Source organism: Lipophrys pholis (assembly GCF_963383615.2).
Source record: "Lipophrys pholis genome assembly, chromosome: 17".
In the NCBI taxonomy this organism is placed as follows: Eukaryota; Metazoa; Chordata; class Actinopteri; order Blenniiformes; family Blenniidae; genus Lipophrys; species Lipophrys pholis.
Genome location: NC_137643.1, coordinates 8,771,815 through 8,786,770, shown reverse-complemented (window position 1 = coordinate 8,786,770; position 14,956 = coordinate 8,771,815). Strand labels below are relative to the sequence as shown.

General features: G+C 41.5%; 3 protein-coding genes across 3 annotated transcripts; 1 reads left to right on the top strand and 2 right to left on the bottom strand.

Moving 5' to 3' along the window:
- Positions 1–353: 353 nt before the first annotated feature.
- lrrc69 (leucine rich repeat containing 69) lies at positions 354–2,550 on the bottom strand (the record flags this gene model as incomplete). The annotated part of the gene is made up of 8 exons (XM_080484305.1): positions 354–479; positions 837–1,013; positions 1,107–1,208; positions 1,303–1,374; positions 1,651–1,846; positions 1,943–2,015; positions 2,098–2,224; positions 2,356–2,550. 8 exons carry the CDS (start codon positions 2,548–2,550, stop codon positions 354–356), a joined length of 1,068 nt encoding a protein of 355 aa, XP_080340431.1.
- A 610-nt stretch (positions 2,551–3,160) lies between these two features.
- Positions 3,161–7,208, bottom strand: otud6b (OTU deubiquitinase 6B). The gene is made up of 8 exons (XM_080484535.1): positions 6,959–7,208; positions 6,036–6,184; positions 5,812–5,910; positions 5,383–5,583; positions 5,084–5,204; positions 4,940–5,001; positions 4,752–4,858; positions 3,161–4,315 (listed from the first exon to the last, which is right to left on the bottom strand). Exons 1-8 carry the CDS (start codon positions 7,065–7,067, stop codon positions 4,231–4,233), a joined length of 933 nt encoding a protein of 310 aa, XP_080340661.1. The 5' UTR covers positions 7,068–7,208; the 3' UTR covers positions 3,161–4,230.
- Positions 7,209–8,618: 1,410 nt separating this feature from the next.
- rab5aa (RAB5A, member RAS oncogene family, a) lies at positions 8,619–14,140 on the top strand. The gene is made up of 6 exons (XM_080485364.1): positions 8,619–8,873; positions 11,724–11,937; positions 12,162–12,313; positions 12,478–12,600; positions 12,823–12,916; positions 13,002–14,140. The coding sequence occupies exons 2-6, from the start codon at positions 11,772–11,774 to the stop codon at positions 13,115–13,117; spliced, it is 651 nt and encodes a 216-aa protein (XP_080341490.1). The 5' UTR covers positions 8,619–8,873; positions 11,724–11,771; the 3' UTR covers positions 13,118–14,140.
- The last annotated feature ends 816 nt before the right edge of the window (positions 14,141–14,956 follow it).

Below are 14,956 nucleotides of genomic sequence, written 5' to 3'. Positions count from 1 at the left end.
TACCTGACAAATGTACTGAGAGATTAGGATTTTAAATGTTTAGCAGACTAAATACATTTAGGGAGCAGGTATTTTTTTTTATACATGCTTGCTTAAATACACAGTGAAATACATATACAGCTATCGGTTGTGTTGAAATCATGTATAAATAATAGACACTTTCTATGTAAATGTAGTAATGTTTAATATAGTCACCACATTTCACCTTTTCCCTCTATAACCTGACGTCTATGACAGCTGCAAACTATGATGTTCCTTTGCTGCCATCTAGTGGCTGAAGTGTTAACTGTCATTTATATGGCCTGAAGCACAAACAATAACTAATGACGGTGAAAAAATCAGGAAAAATACCTTTAGGTGAAGTTGTTAATTTGTCTTGTTGTAACGCCATAGTAGGAGTGTCCATCAGAGTTAAAGCACTTATATGAACAGAGAAGGGCGCGCACAGGAACGGTCAGCAAAGACCTCACTTTAACGTCCTGTAACACAAAAAAAACAAAAAAACATAGCGATGCCCTGTTATTTGGATGTGTTGTGTGTTGTTCAGTGTGGCATCAGTTCAAATCCTGTTGGGGCTTTTTGCTGTGAAATTTCCTAAGGTGCTCCAGATATCAGATGAAAGTATAATATGAAAAAAAAAATAAAAAAACATGTATTTGAGGCTAATCCTTCACACTTTCCCATAGGTGAGAATACGTGTGTGTGTTTCAGTGTCTGTCCTGTTATGGCGGCCTGTCCAGTTTGTACCCTGCCTTTACTAACTAATTAATAGTTTAGTCGAAATGAGCAGTACTGAAGATATCTGGATGGCTCGTATGAATACTGTATTCACCGACCTTCAGATTGATAAAATGAACACACTCCAGCCAGGTAGTGAGGAAGGGGCTCAGGCAGACTGCGCAGCGGCTGCTTCTGGCCAACAGGCTGGTCAGAGTTGGGTAGTGAGGAAGCATCATATGGATTAGAGAGAACTTCTTCTGATCCTCCTGCAAAACAAACCTGGCAACCAGTTCCTGTAACGGTAAGACAAAATGTGACACAAACACATTACAACGGTTTGGGAAACAACAGCGTGTCTACGTGACCAATGGTTCAGGGATACCTGCCTTTAAGGAGAAGACCTCAGCATCCTGCACTGACGGCACAGGCTCCCGCTGCACAAACCTGTTTCCTTCACAGTGCAGCTCTTTGAGGGGCAGCAGGTGAAACTACACAGGTAAGGCAGTGAGTTTACATTTCAATACTTCCCAGCTATCGCGGCATCGCCCTTGAGTTTGGTTCAAATTGTGCTGAGTGGAGTACCTCGATGGGGAACATTGACAGCTGGTTCCCGGCAACATCCAGTACTTGGAGTTTTGCAAGTGATGTAATCCCCTGAGAGGAAAAATCAGGCAAGTTGTGAAACCAAATTATGTTTAGATAGAGGTTCGGTCACAACTCTGGAATTACAAGTGCCTTAACATTAATTGTGTCTTCATATAAACTTGCAAGGAAATAAGAGTTGTCTGAACTTAAAGTGCAAAGATTTAATTAATAAGTAAAAATGTTCCATTTACTCTGGTTTGATGTGAGAAAAAAATTAAATAAAATAGAAAAGAAACTCGTGATGTGAAAAGAAGACTCCTCCAGTCTCAGGAGAGCTTCACCAACCTCTGGTAGACTGCTCAGCTTGTTTCTGGCAACATAAATCTTTGTCAGTTCTTTACACTTGTAGAGCTCTTTCGGTAGCCCCGGCAGTTCGTTGGAATTCAGGTTAATCTCAGACAAACGGGTAAGATGACCGAGCCCAACGGGAACTTCCTCCAGTTTATTGTCCAGGACGCTGAGGTGTTGAAGCCTTTTCAATCTGGAGGGGAGACGACACTCACGAGTTTCTGACACACAGACCCATAGGCTTTTTTTTTTTTTTGTCTTGAGGGACACTGTGGCGTCGTCCACGTACCTTCTAACTTCTGGAGGAAGTCTTTGAATCCGGTTGTGGTTCAGATTGAGAACAACCAGGTTTGTCAACCCACCTGCAAAACAGCCACACCGCGGCCTCAATAGAAGCGACGACTCACACTTTGTTTTAATCATGCAGAACAGTGAGAAACCCACCTATCACATCGGGAGGCACTACAGTAATTTGGTTTCTGAACAGGTACAGTTTTTTCAAGGACTCCAGATGGCCCAGCACAGCAGGAACCTCCTTCAAGGTATTATTCCCCAAATTCAGTTCAGTCAGCTTGCAGGCATCGCAGAAGGAAAAGTATTTAATCACAAATCTGCGTGGTGCGTAAAACATTTGAAGAGCGATCCTGGCAAATTTCCAGTAAGCAGATGAGCCCCGAGCAAACAAACGGGAGACAGACTCACTTGTCGTAGAGAGAGCAGCTCTGCGGGGAGGCGGGCGATGGAGTTGTTGTTCAACAGGAGGACTGACAGGTCGGTCAATCTGGAGACACATTCAGGAACCTCCTGGATTCTCTTTGAACTCAAAGTTAGGGACTTTGAGCCGCCATATAAAGCTCTGACCACCGACTGTCTGACCATCGCCTCTCGATCATCCATGTCTCACAAGTTTTCGGACTGTCGCGTGTCCATAGCGACCGCACGCTGTAAATCAGTCTCTACGGCGGCGGCGACACCCAGTGGCCGAACGATGTATAGCAGCACCTTCATGGAATAATCCCAGTTTCCCATAAAAAGTTCCGACATTTGTGGCCAATTTCTTTCCTCTAAAAATACTTATTGGCATCTTATACAATTGGAAACAAGATTTTATTTTATTTTTGAGTGGGACGAGCAGCTGAATTCTGCCAAACAGAAGTATTCATCCAACTTTCAAATTGAGTTTATTACTCGGATTGAAGTTCGTATTTGATAGAAATGTTTGTTATTCATTCATATTTGGATTAAATTAAAGATTATGCTGCGTGTATAAGTCAGTGGAAAGACATCAAAGGGAGAAATCCTGCTTCCCAGTGTCTAAAAGGGATGTTTTTTGCGAATTCCTCCTCATTTTGGTTTCCACAGGTGATGACAATGAGGCGAACTGGCAAACTGTTATTCTGAATCCTTAGGAAATGGGAAGTTCCCAAATGGGAACTTCATGAGTTCCCAGCTGCATGATGACCACACTACGAGTTACAACCCAAACAACTTGGTCAATATTGCTGTACATTGAAAGTCCCATTTGTAATGACACTTTTTATTGACACACGTTTTAATGACATTTCCAATCATGTTCATGTGGAAAATAATCTTATGTCACAGAATGTTTCTGTTTTGCTGTGGGAGAAATACAAATATATTTAGATGATCTTCATCCATTTGATAAAGACTATCAGACAATTTATTATTAATTCGTGATTTCACAATACTTTTACAAACAATCCAGTATTGCACTGCCAATAGTAAACCCAACAAGAGGTGATGGTGGTAAAACACACGGAATCCGCTTCACTGATATTTAATGACATTAGATCCAACACATCTCGGGTAGTACATGACAAGGACCAAACTCCACTAAACCATCATGAACTACCTGTTTTACGTGAAGATGTAGACCAAAACTTGTGCCTGAAATACTTTCAGAAAGTTCATACTCAGCATACGCAGTACCTGCAACACTGCTGCCTAACCTCTTCATGAGGTAAAGGACAAAATGTTAGTTTCATCACACAAACTCAACCTCACCTCATTATTGTATTATGCATTTATTTATTTATTATTGATAAACATTTAATATTTCACTTTCAGTTCAATTCAAGAAGACTGAAGAAGTTCAACAACAACTGACCCTAACGCGGACATATGACGAGGTGACATGCATCTTAAAACAGCTCTTATGTCCTCCACTGCTCCAGTGCATTTGATTTATTAAAATGGGCTGCGGGGGAACCTGAGGGCTTCATTAGGTTAACCCAAGGGTGTCCAATGTAAGACAAGTGATATGTCAAACACCCCCCGATGCCATCTTTCATTAGCACAGTGGAATATATTTTCAGAAATGGGGATTATCCATCAAGATTTCACCTTGCACGCTCAGTTGTTCTGACTTTGAAACAGTGACCTATCGCTCGGCACCAAAACCCATCTGAAAACGCCCAGACAAGTCTGTTAAAAGGAGCTTCATTATGTCTCAGAAATGGGGTCACCTTTCCAATAAGTCTGCATTTAAATGTCCTTTTTGTTAACGGTCTCTCCCGTCACACTCAGGTTTAAATCAAGCCAACGCTGAACGGTCTCTCAGCTGTCCTCCACATTGGCCGGGTCCTTCAGCTGCTCCACGGTGTTGTAGTGCTCTCCCAGGCCGTAGGCATGATGCATGTAGCTGCACACCAAAGAGAAAAAGGAATTCTTGAACTGAACCACTGCATTACAAACCTTAACAGTCAAACAACTATACATTTAGAATATAATTACTTAAAGCAACTGATTTGTTGACACGTGACATAATCTATCAAACACAAATTGTCCTACTGTTGTGTGTAGTCTAGTTTTAAAAATGAATCATTTTGCACTCTGAGCATTTTGAATAGCATATTGTGCAGTCCCGTCCCCCCCAGTAATATTTACCTATGAAATATGAGTGTTCTCTGTGTGATTAGAAGTTATTTTATGTACTTCAACATTCTTGATTAGTCTGAATGAGCAGTATTTACAACAACATAATTCAATCAAATATATTTGAGGTGTCTAGAAGGATGATAATGAAATACTGTTTACCCATGAACAGACGTAAATAAAATAAAGACAAGCATTCTTACACAAGAGTGATGGTTCCACCGTCATATTCCTCTCCAATTTTGATAGTGGGAGAGTCAGCCTGGATCACTTCGATTGGCAGGTGAAGAACTTTGGTCAAAGCTCGCAGCTGTGAAATACAAGAAAAGTGATTTATTGTTTACACACAATTAAACATATCAAAGGTGAGGACATGACTAAAGCGCCTCACCTCCAGTTGCCCTCCCCAAGCGGCTGTGTGCTCCACGTCGCCGCAGTATTTCTCAAACTCATCTGGGGAATACGACACAGATTCCAACAAATTAGAAAATAAATAATGAATAATAAAAAAGTGAAACAAAGAGAAAAGTCGAACCTGTTGTGTACATGTCGCCAGTGTCTGCGTTGGTGAGGAAAGGCAAGAAGTCGTCAGTATGGCTTCTCATGTGCTCAGCCGTGCGTGCTCGGAGATCTTTCACACTCATCGCGGACTCCGGCTACAAATAAAACACAACAACATGAGCACCTCTGTTACGATCTAAATAATCACAAAGTAATTCTAGAACCTCCACAAGAGTGCCGGTGCAAACTTGAGCCACCCTGAACATTTACGTTTATTACTGTTGTGGATTCAAACTATAGTTACAGTGACATTGCTCTTATAACAATATGCACCTTTGATTGTTGTGCCAGTTGATCTTTAACAGCACGGTACATGCAGTGGCCATCAGAAGGGATCTCCTTGATCTGAAGCTTCAGCTGGCCGAGTTTCTGAGCGAGCTTCAACCCTTCCTGGTGTCTCACCCCCTGCAGGTTCTCCACCTCGGCCTCTGCTATCCTGCTCTCTCTCTCCTTATCTTGGGCGGCCTTCTTGTCCTGTAGACGATCATTTGAATAAAAGATATCGATTTAGCATTTAAAATCATTGATACGATTGATACGATACACAAACGCTATCGACCAAATACAAAATAGTACATCTTATTACTTTAGTGTCATTCATTTATTGGTCAAAAGGGTGGGGACTTTTTGGGATAGAGATTGTAGTTATTAACTTTTTCTATTGTACAGCTGCAGACAGAAAGAAGTAAAACTGTATCTCACTCTTCTCTTCTGGGCCTTGGTGACTCGCGGCTGTTTGGCCTCTTCTTGTTCTTCAACTTCCACTTTCATGGCCTCCATTCCATTCATCACCACTTCCACCTTGTAAGATTGAATATACATGATGAGGTTACGCTGTTCCAATTGTCATAAATTGTTGCTGACAATCCTAATACTCATTGATGGCTCGCAAAAACAAAAGCAGTCTGCTGAATGAAACAGTTTACCTTGGTGTCAGGTTCAGAATTGAGCTGCATCAGTTCCTCCTCATGTTTCTGGCTGAGGTCTGCCTCGAGTTTGGCGACCTCCTCCGTCAGCTGCTTCCTTCTTTTCTTGTCATTTTTGGGCACCGCGTTTTTCATGCTCTGGATTTTAGCTGAAAATGAGGCGGCACAAAATCAGATCGTGTGACATGATAACACCCACACACGGAAGAAAATAGAACTTTCAGATGCTGCTGGATATAGAGAAGAAAACACTGTGATTTCTTGTTAATTATAGGAAACAGCAAAAATGTAATGCCTTTAAGGCTTGAAAACAAACATTTTGAGTTTTTTTTTTTATATGTGTGAGTGTGTGCCTCAGGAAGACACAGCTCATCCTCTCAGACCAATCCCACTATGGTAACCCCCTGTTCCACCTGCTACCCTCAGGCAGACGGTACAGAGCCTTTAAAAACCAGGACAAACAGACTCAGAAACCGCTTTTACTCCAGGGCTATAAGTGTGTGGTCTGGAGTTGTTTATTATGACACTATTTACCATAGCTTCACAGCCTGTTTGTCTAAAGTTACACCTCAGTTTTGCTGTATCACTGAGAGCATTTTTGTCTTTGATTGATGCAGTTCATATTTTGGCATCAATAAATCCACTATGGTTACAATAATAACATGCTTGAATGGTCAAATCTGGCATGTGCGGAGAGACAGCCTTCAATACTGCGTAAATATTCATCTGAAACTACATCTTTTGTGCAGGAGTGAATGTGTAAATAACTTGAGTGTATTGTATGTGTTTTTTTTTTTTTAAAGCAGCCAATAGTTACAGTTGCGGGGAGCCACCAAGAGACAAAATATTCGTGACACAGATTTCTCGCATAAAAGAACTAAACTGTCCGTCCAGATGATAAAAGAGGAGTAAGAGCCACAAACCCTGCAGGTCCTTCTTCTCCTTGCGCTGCCGCTTTGCCAGCAGCTCCTCTGCTGTCTCCACTTCCTCCATGACTTCGGTTTGTTCAGTGAAAGTCTGACCGGGCTGCATGTAAGTGGAGACTGAGACCGTCACCGCGTCACCGGTTAAAAATACGGCCCATGAGTCGAACGGGATAAAAATATAAACAGCCCTGAATGAATAAAACGTGCTGCTATGGCCTCAGCCGGAAGAGACACGGAATTCTTCTTCGCCGGACGACACGCACAGATGTCTCATACTGCCACCGCATGGATAGTCTGAGTAGTGCAGTTACGGTTCTTCACAGGAGCCAGGTGAAAGTACATTTTCAGCCTTACAGTTTTCATGAAGATTTCCTTAACACATGTGATATCTCTTTCACTAGAGTTAACTACATTTATTACATTTTTTGATAAACATAGGTTTTACTTAACCATTTATAACATGATATTAGGTCTGCAACACATAATCCATCCATCCATCTTCTCTATACCACCTATATCATGCTCAGGGTCGCAGGGCCCTGGAGCCAATCAAAACTAACTATGAGTGATGGCAGGATCAGGGACCAGGAAGAAACCCCAGTACATGGAGGAAACCCACACACACACAGAGAACGTGAAAAACTCTACACAGATCAGCCCGATCAGCATTTGAACCCACAACACTCTTACTGTAAGGCGAGAGTGCGAAGCATTGCATAATTATGAGCACTGCTGTAACTTTAAGTCAAAAGACAAGTCTTATAAAGCTGTGGTCTCAGTGGTTATTATTATGCCTAAAACTTGGAAATGTAGTTCATTCTATATTGTGCTCTTCAACTTGTTTTCGATCCCTGGCCACAAATGAACAAGCTTCTCCATTCAGTCCATTTTCCCAGATCACCTCATGACCACTTGCCAGTTTGTACATGTAAATCCCACAGGTCCTTTGGCTCAGTCATTCCTTCACATCTATGTATGCTTATTATTTAGGTCTGAGCCCGAGCAGAGCTGGGCGGGACCCTCGTGGAATGCAAGCAATTTTTATCATTATAATATATTTATTTTACTTTCATTTACTGCGCGAACTTATGCATTTTCACTTTATTTTACTTTTAAAATGTTGCAACATCTGTCTACTACTCAGGTGACATTCTCAGTTGGAGTCCTGCAGGTAGCGAGGACCCTTTAAAGCTGCTTGCAGCTTTAATTAATCCACTGACTTACAAGCCAGTGAAAGTCTTGTATACTGGTCACTCATATGGGGTAGGCAAAGTCGGAAGTAATGAAGTGTAAAGACTCACAATAACTGTGCATTTTTTAAGAATTGTGCATAGCACAATTTACACAATGTAATCTGGATATCAACTTCAACAAACCTACCTGTTACATCTATATTTAATGTTTATCAGTTGTTGAGATCCACAAGCAATAAAAAAGATTCTTCTTCATCCTTTTGACATTTGATAGGTCTTAATATACAGATTGTAACTGTTGCAACCACAGTTTTGCACTAAAGCTTCTTTTCTGATATTAATTCGTCAACAATTTCAGTAATAAAAATGTGTGAAGAACAAGAAATTGCTTTGGTCTCAATTTATTTCTTTTGGGGGTGGGGGGCACTTTGACAACCACCGCTTGAATCAAAAGACAAACTGTCACTGTAGCGCAGCGGAACGGGGGGAGCGCCGCCTCACGGCGGCTCGCGCAGCGCAGACGCGCGGTGTGACGTGGCACGGAGAGCGGAAGAGCTTGTTTGTGTTTTGGTTCCAGGGGGAAGTTGCGAGAAGAAAAGAAAGGAGGAGACGTGACGGGATTGTTGAAATTGTTCTGTTGTCCGTCCAGCGCCGCCTCGCCACGGTGTCCCGCTGCACCAGTGGTGTTTAAAGTTGTGACCCGTCGCCCCGGCTCTCAGGTAGCGTACCGGCCGCGGCTTCCAGCTGGCTCGTGACGGACGTTAACGTTCGCTCGGTGGTAATCGGCGACTTGATTAGCTCGCTCTGTCGCTAGCTGTGTCCTGCTACTGTTTGTTAGCTGAGGGGAAACTAGAATGGCTGGCCTTTGTCACGTCCTGCCGAGTCCAGCTGCTCCTTTTGGGAGGTGTTATGTCTCGGTCAGCCAGCGGCTGGCCGGACAGACTACAGTGACTTTGCTTAAAGCTAAATGGAACCAGGTCAGGTGGTGGAATGCTAACTCTGCTACAAGCTAATGTGTTTGTTAAATGGAGGTCTGGCTACTCACAACAAACATTAGATAAGTTGCCTTAACACAAGCAGTCCAACTTCATAACATTGTGATTATGTTATATACAGTTGACTGTCTCGTTGTCTTCAGACCTGGGGGCAGTTTGCTAACATGTAGGCTAACAAGCTGGAGAACAATAACAATTTGGAAAATGGCGTCCCTCCTCTTATATCAAAACAGATGCATCGCCTCAGCTGAAAAGAGCACGTGTGTTTACTGTCAACTGAAGACTGTACCAGTCAAATGTGATGAGCGTCGCAGTCACATGCACTGCGATGTCTTTGTGTTGTCAGTCATCGTCATGACTCTGAGTAAACACCGACACTCTGTCCATTGCTGTTTGTTTTCCTGGTGCATGTTTGTTTCCAGTCAGTCATATTTTAGCTTATATTACGAGAAATGCAGCATTGTCCGTCTTTTTTTGAAGCTGCAGCAGCTTACTGTAGTCTCATATGTTCCTTAACTTCCTTCACAGTAGCTTCAATGTTGCTCTGGGAAAACATTCATTGATCATTAACACGCCACTAAATTAATGTAGAGATTTAATTGAATCTCAACATAGATCTCGAGAACCATATTCTCACTCTATATGCCTACAACCACCACCTCAATAGAAGCCATATTGATGATTTATGGACAGTTGTGTTGTAAAGCCCTTCCCCAATGTTTAAACTCATTTAACATAGTTAGAGTTTAGTTTAACAGTTGGAGCAAGTGTCACCAAGCTAGACACACAGGCTATTGTATTATCTCTTGACTTGTTTCATTTCTAATCTTGTACCACTTTGTACCAGACATTTGTTGTCAGAAGTTTTGATATTGATGTTCTAATGCAACGAAGATTTAAGGCTTCAACTGTAGTAAAGTCAACACTTGACAGTCCAAACACAACTAGTGATTATGTCTGTTTATCACTCTTGTTGTCAATGTAATTATACTAACTGATGCTCCAATGTTTGGATGCTAAAGATATCTCAGTGAGTACTGGCAATTTCCAGCACAAGGTAAAGTGTCAAGCTGGCAGAAAAGGTGTAGATGATGATATCTGTGTTGATGTTATTGACATAACACATTCTTGAACATCCTCAGAGTTCACAACAGATGAAAATATATTAACAAGATAGCAAAATGTACTGTATCGTTGTCTCTGTGTAATAAGGTAATGATTAAAAAGTACCCTGGTTTCTATATTTGTGAGTTTGCTGAGTGGAGGAGTGAAGTTCAGGTTTCTGGTCAGGAATAAGCTGACAGACTGTCCTGTTTACCTCTCAACAATGGCCATTTCTGTTAAACGAATTTGTAAGCAGCTGATTCCTAAATAAGTTAGTAAGCAATGTATGAATGCTTGGTATGCAGCCATACAGCAGATTTCTCAGTGGGTCTTGAGCCGTGTGGGTGGGTCTGTCACCCGCCTTCCTTCGCCTGGTTGTGAATCAGTGTTGTGGTTCATGACAAAACTTCTTTTGCTTTCTATTACTGTGTGTGATCAGGTGGGCTGTCTTTTCCTCTTGAATGATGATATTGAGGGAAATTGGGGTGAACTATTACTACTTTTAAACTTGTGTCAATGAGACTCTTTTTGGATTAAAAAGCATGCTTTGATGGGTGAACGATGACTCAAATTTTAAGGACTAGTGTTTTAAATTCAATAAACATTGCTGACATGCTGGATCCCAAAAAATCTGTATTATCAGCATAATTTGGGTGTACACCTCCATCCATTATACCAGCTTAGATTGAATGTTTCTGAAACTTTCATCAGCAGAGTGATATTTGGTTATTAATGCCATTCAAAAAAATATTTGTAAATATGGAGATTTGTAAATATGTGAGAACGCACAACAGCTTTGCTCACCACAAATAACATACTTTTATTATGCAAGCATATACAAAAATCTATAATAAAAAAAGTCCCATTTCAAGAATTTTCCAATTTTAAAATGGTGAAACGTGTTATTTTGGTCAGTTTTGCTCATTTAAACAGCTCTTATTGTCTAAAATGCTCTATAAAGGGTTAATTTGCCTACAATTTTACCTTCCAATGGTTTTGATAAAGTTAACTGTAGTTCAGTAAATGAAGTATATTCTTGTGAGAATGCACATCATGCTCATTGAAAGGTCACCACTTTGCCTATTTCGCTCAGAGGTAGTTTTTACCAGTTTTACACGCTTGATTAATGTTGTATAGTCATGTCATAATGCCTGAAACCATCTGTATCTGCCTGTAAAGAACAACTGCTGTCATTACCGCCCACTTTATTTGAATTGTTTTGCTGTGTGTCTCGGACAAGTTGTGTCATTGTGGAAATCAAATCATTTGTTGTATTCTGAGCTGTACAGTCCCACATCATATCAGAAAGATGAACTTTTCGCAGCTCTAAAGACAGCCGTAGGTTTATCTGTGGTTTTGATGACGCACATATGTTGTCATGTGTTTATGCAAATAGGGTTTGTTTTGCTCACCTCAACATGTATGCGTTATTCTAGAAGTGTCAAAAACATGTTCCCTTCTTTGTTGCAGTTGATAGTGAGCTTTGGCCTGCAGGATACCAGGGGATCTGTATAGATCATGGCCAATCGAGGTGGAGCTACGAGACCCAATGGACCCAATGCAGGCAACAAAATCTGTCAGTTTAAGCTGGTGCTGTTGGGGGAGTCAGCTGTTGGGAAGTCAAGCTTAGTGCTCCGTTTTGTCAAGGGCCAGTTCCACGAATTCCAGGAAAGCACAATAGGAGGTGAGTGTTACATCATCAAAGCGACACCGCTGTCAAACTGCCAGCTTTTGGTAGATACGATCCGGTCTGTGTTGTGATTGCGGAAGTGTATTTGCATCTGGAAAAAACATTTTATCAGCTTTTTAAAATTATTATTTATAGACGATTTAAGCCATTTTTTGTTTGCAAGAATTGTTTGTGCTGTAGGTTTTGTGAATATAATTTTGGTATCTTTCTCCATTCAGCGGCCTTTCTCACTCAGACGGTGTGTCTAGATGACACAACAGTGAAGTTTGAAATCTGGGACACTGCAGGTCAGGAGCGTTACCACAGTTTGGCGCCGATGTATTACAGAGGAGCACAAGCTGCCATTGTGGTCTACGACATCACAAATGAGGCACGTTTATCAGTCATTACTCTCCAGACATTGCAGCGACCGACTTTCACAGGTCCTGCTGGCCTGAGCACAGGCCTGCAGCTTGCCAGCAAAGCAATCGTACAAATGACAATATGAGGTAGCATCAGCTTATTAACAAGTGGCTCAATTTCTTCTTTTTGCAGGAGTCCTTCACACGTGCAAAAAACTGGGTGAAGGAGTTACAAAGACAAGCCAGTCCTAATATAGTCATTGCTCTGTCTGGGAACAAAGCTGACCTCGCCAACAAGAGAGCCGTGGACTTCCAGGTCAACACACACACACACACACACACACACACACACACACACACACACCCCTGATTCCTAACAGAAATGTATATTGCTTTGTAAAATGTGACAATATCTAAAGGACAGATTACAAACGATGAGATTATTCTCTACAACTATAACTTTTATCACTGGCTCTCTCTCACAAAGATATTTTAGGATGGACACATTTTTTTGAAAATGTTTATATTGTGTTAACAGGATGCACAGTCCTATGCAGATGACAACAGCTTACTCTTCATGGAGACTTCAGCCAAGACGTCAATGAATGTCAATGAGATATTTATGGCTATTGGTATGTTACCCTTGCAAAACTGAAGGCAAAAAATGTTGTTTTTTGTTTTAGGATTTAATTCAGTTTACTTTTTTTTCTCTTTTAGCAAAGAGATTGCCAAAAAGTGAGCCCCAGGCTCCAGGACCGAACAGTGGGAGGAACCGAGGAGTGGACCTTACAGAAACCGCCCAGCCAGCCAAGGCTCCTTGCTGCAGTAACTAACATGAAAAACATCGTCCCTGATCACCCTGTATAGCAGTAACTAATGCGGCCAACACCCCCAATGCCACTGCAGTTACTAATTCAATGTGTCACCCATTCTCTGAAACAAGAAGAGATGCTCCGCGTCCCTCAACTTCTTTTTTTAATTCCTCAGTAGCAAAGTGAACACCGTGACTCTGATATCTCTTCTTGGCTCTGCCTCTTTTCCTCCACTGTGGTTGTGCTGCTACCTGGTGAAGCCTCCTAACCACTCTGTCTTACTTTCTGCCATCTAGCTTCTTACGTCTATCAGTTGCTGCTGATAGAAATGTGATTGCAGATATTAGATACGTCCCTGTGCCCGTCATCCTCCGTCTGATGTGTAGATTGGAGTCCCATTTAGAGGAAGTGATTGCTTCTCTTTTCTTGGATAGCTTCAGACTTTACTACTGCGTTTCTAATAGTCCTCTGGGTTATTTTTCGTAAAGTTGCTCATTATTATTAAACTTTGTCAAGGCAATGGATGCACATTGTTGTAAATTAACATGGCCACAAATAGGAGGAAAAAAACAACAGCAACATTTGTCGGCAGTAACTCTATTAGAGGAATGTATTGATTCTAAGAGGATTGACCACGTGCAGAAAGAAAAACAGGAACTCTAAGCTCTACATTTCTCTGTAGTCACAGAAACCATTTTATCCTAAATTTGAAAAGAAAAGAAAAAAAGTGGACTACAGTCCAAGTTAAAAGTTTCTGTTATTCCTTCAGTCTGCCCACCTCTACTACTTTGTCCCTGACATTAAACCCAAAGTAGCTCTCGTGTACATTGTCTTACACCACCTGTAGGCTCTGATCTGGGGCCGTGCCTGCTTGTAGCTGTCCCTAGTGGCATCGTGCAATGTTTCACAGTATTGACTGTGTGAGTTAAGTGTCTGCGAGGACCAATGCAGCACAGCAAAACCCCCGTTTAATCTTCATTAAGGCCCCCGAGGTGCACATCACTGCCGCCACCTCTTCATATGCCCATGCAACATCTTTGTCCCAAATCTTGGTCAGCTGGGTTTTTGTGGGGTTTCTGCCTTTTGGATGATTCACTCTTTTCTTTTCTTTTTTTTTTTTAAATAGTATTAGCGTTGCTGGGGGGTTTTGTGGGGAGTTGCAATATGTGCTACTGCTTCACGATCATATTGGAATCATGATTATTTCACAACATCTCTGAATTAGGAAGTGCTTTAGACCCGGTTCTGTGTTGGTGTGTACAAAACGGGGCTGGGTTGGCTGGCTGGTGACAGATTTCATTCTCTGACTTAACCTACAAGCACATTTGTGTGTGTTTGTGTGTGCAAGTTTGAACACACCATTGCACAAGAACACACATGTTATTGACACCCCCCCCCCCCCCCTCCCCTCCAGACCTGAACATTATCCTACATCAGCACAGTCTGATCAGCACAGTCTGTTACACCTCATTCCCACCAGTCGAGCACACACCTGTTTTATTTCCCCCCCTTCCATCTCTTCACTGTACATTGTTACATACAGACACACGTGCACGCACAGACACATACACACGTATACTACTTCTGGTCAATAACTCTTTTTACAGGTCTGTCATGCCTTGCACTAATGATGCTCGTGAATATATCTTGTCATAATTTCAGCCAGTGTGATATAAATATATATATAAATATCTATATATATATAAATATATAAATAATATACTGTAAATAAGGTGTTGCAGTGTAGTCTATCTTTTTTCAATTTACCAGTGACAGGACTAATGCTTGCTCGGGAGTTCAGATAATCACAAATAAAAAGAAAACTGTACAGTTAGCAGGAATAAACAGCTACAATCTGCG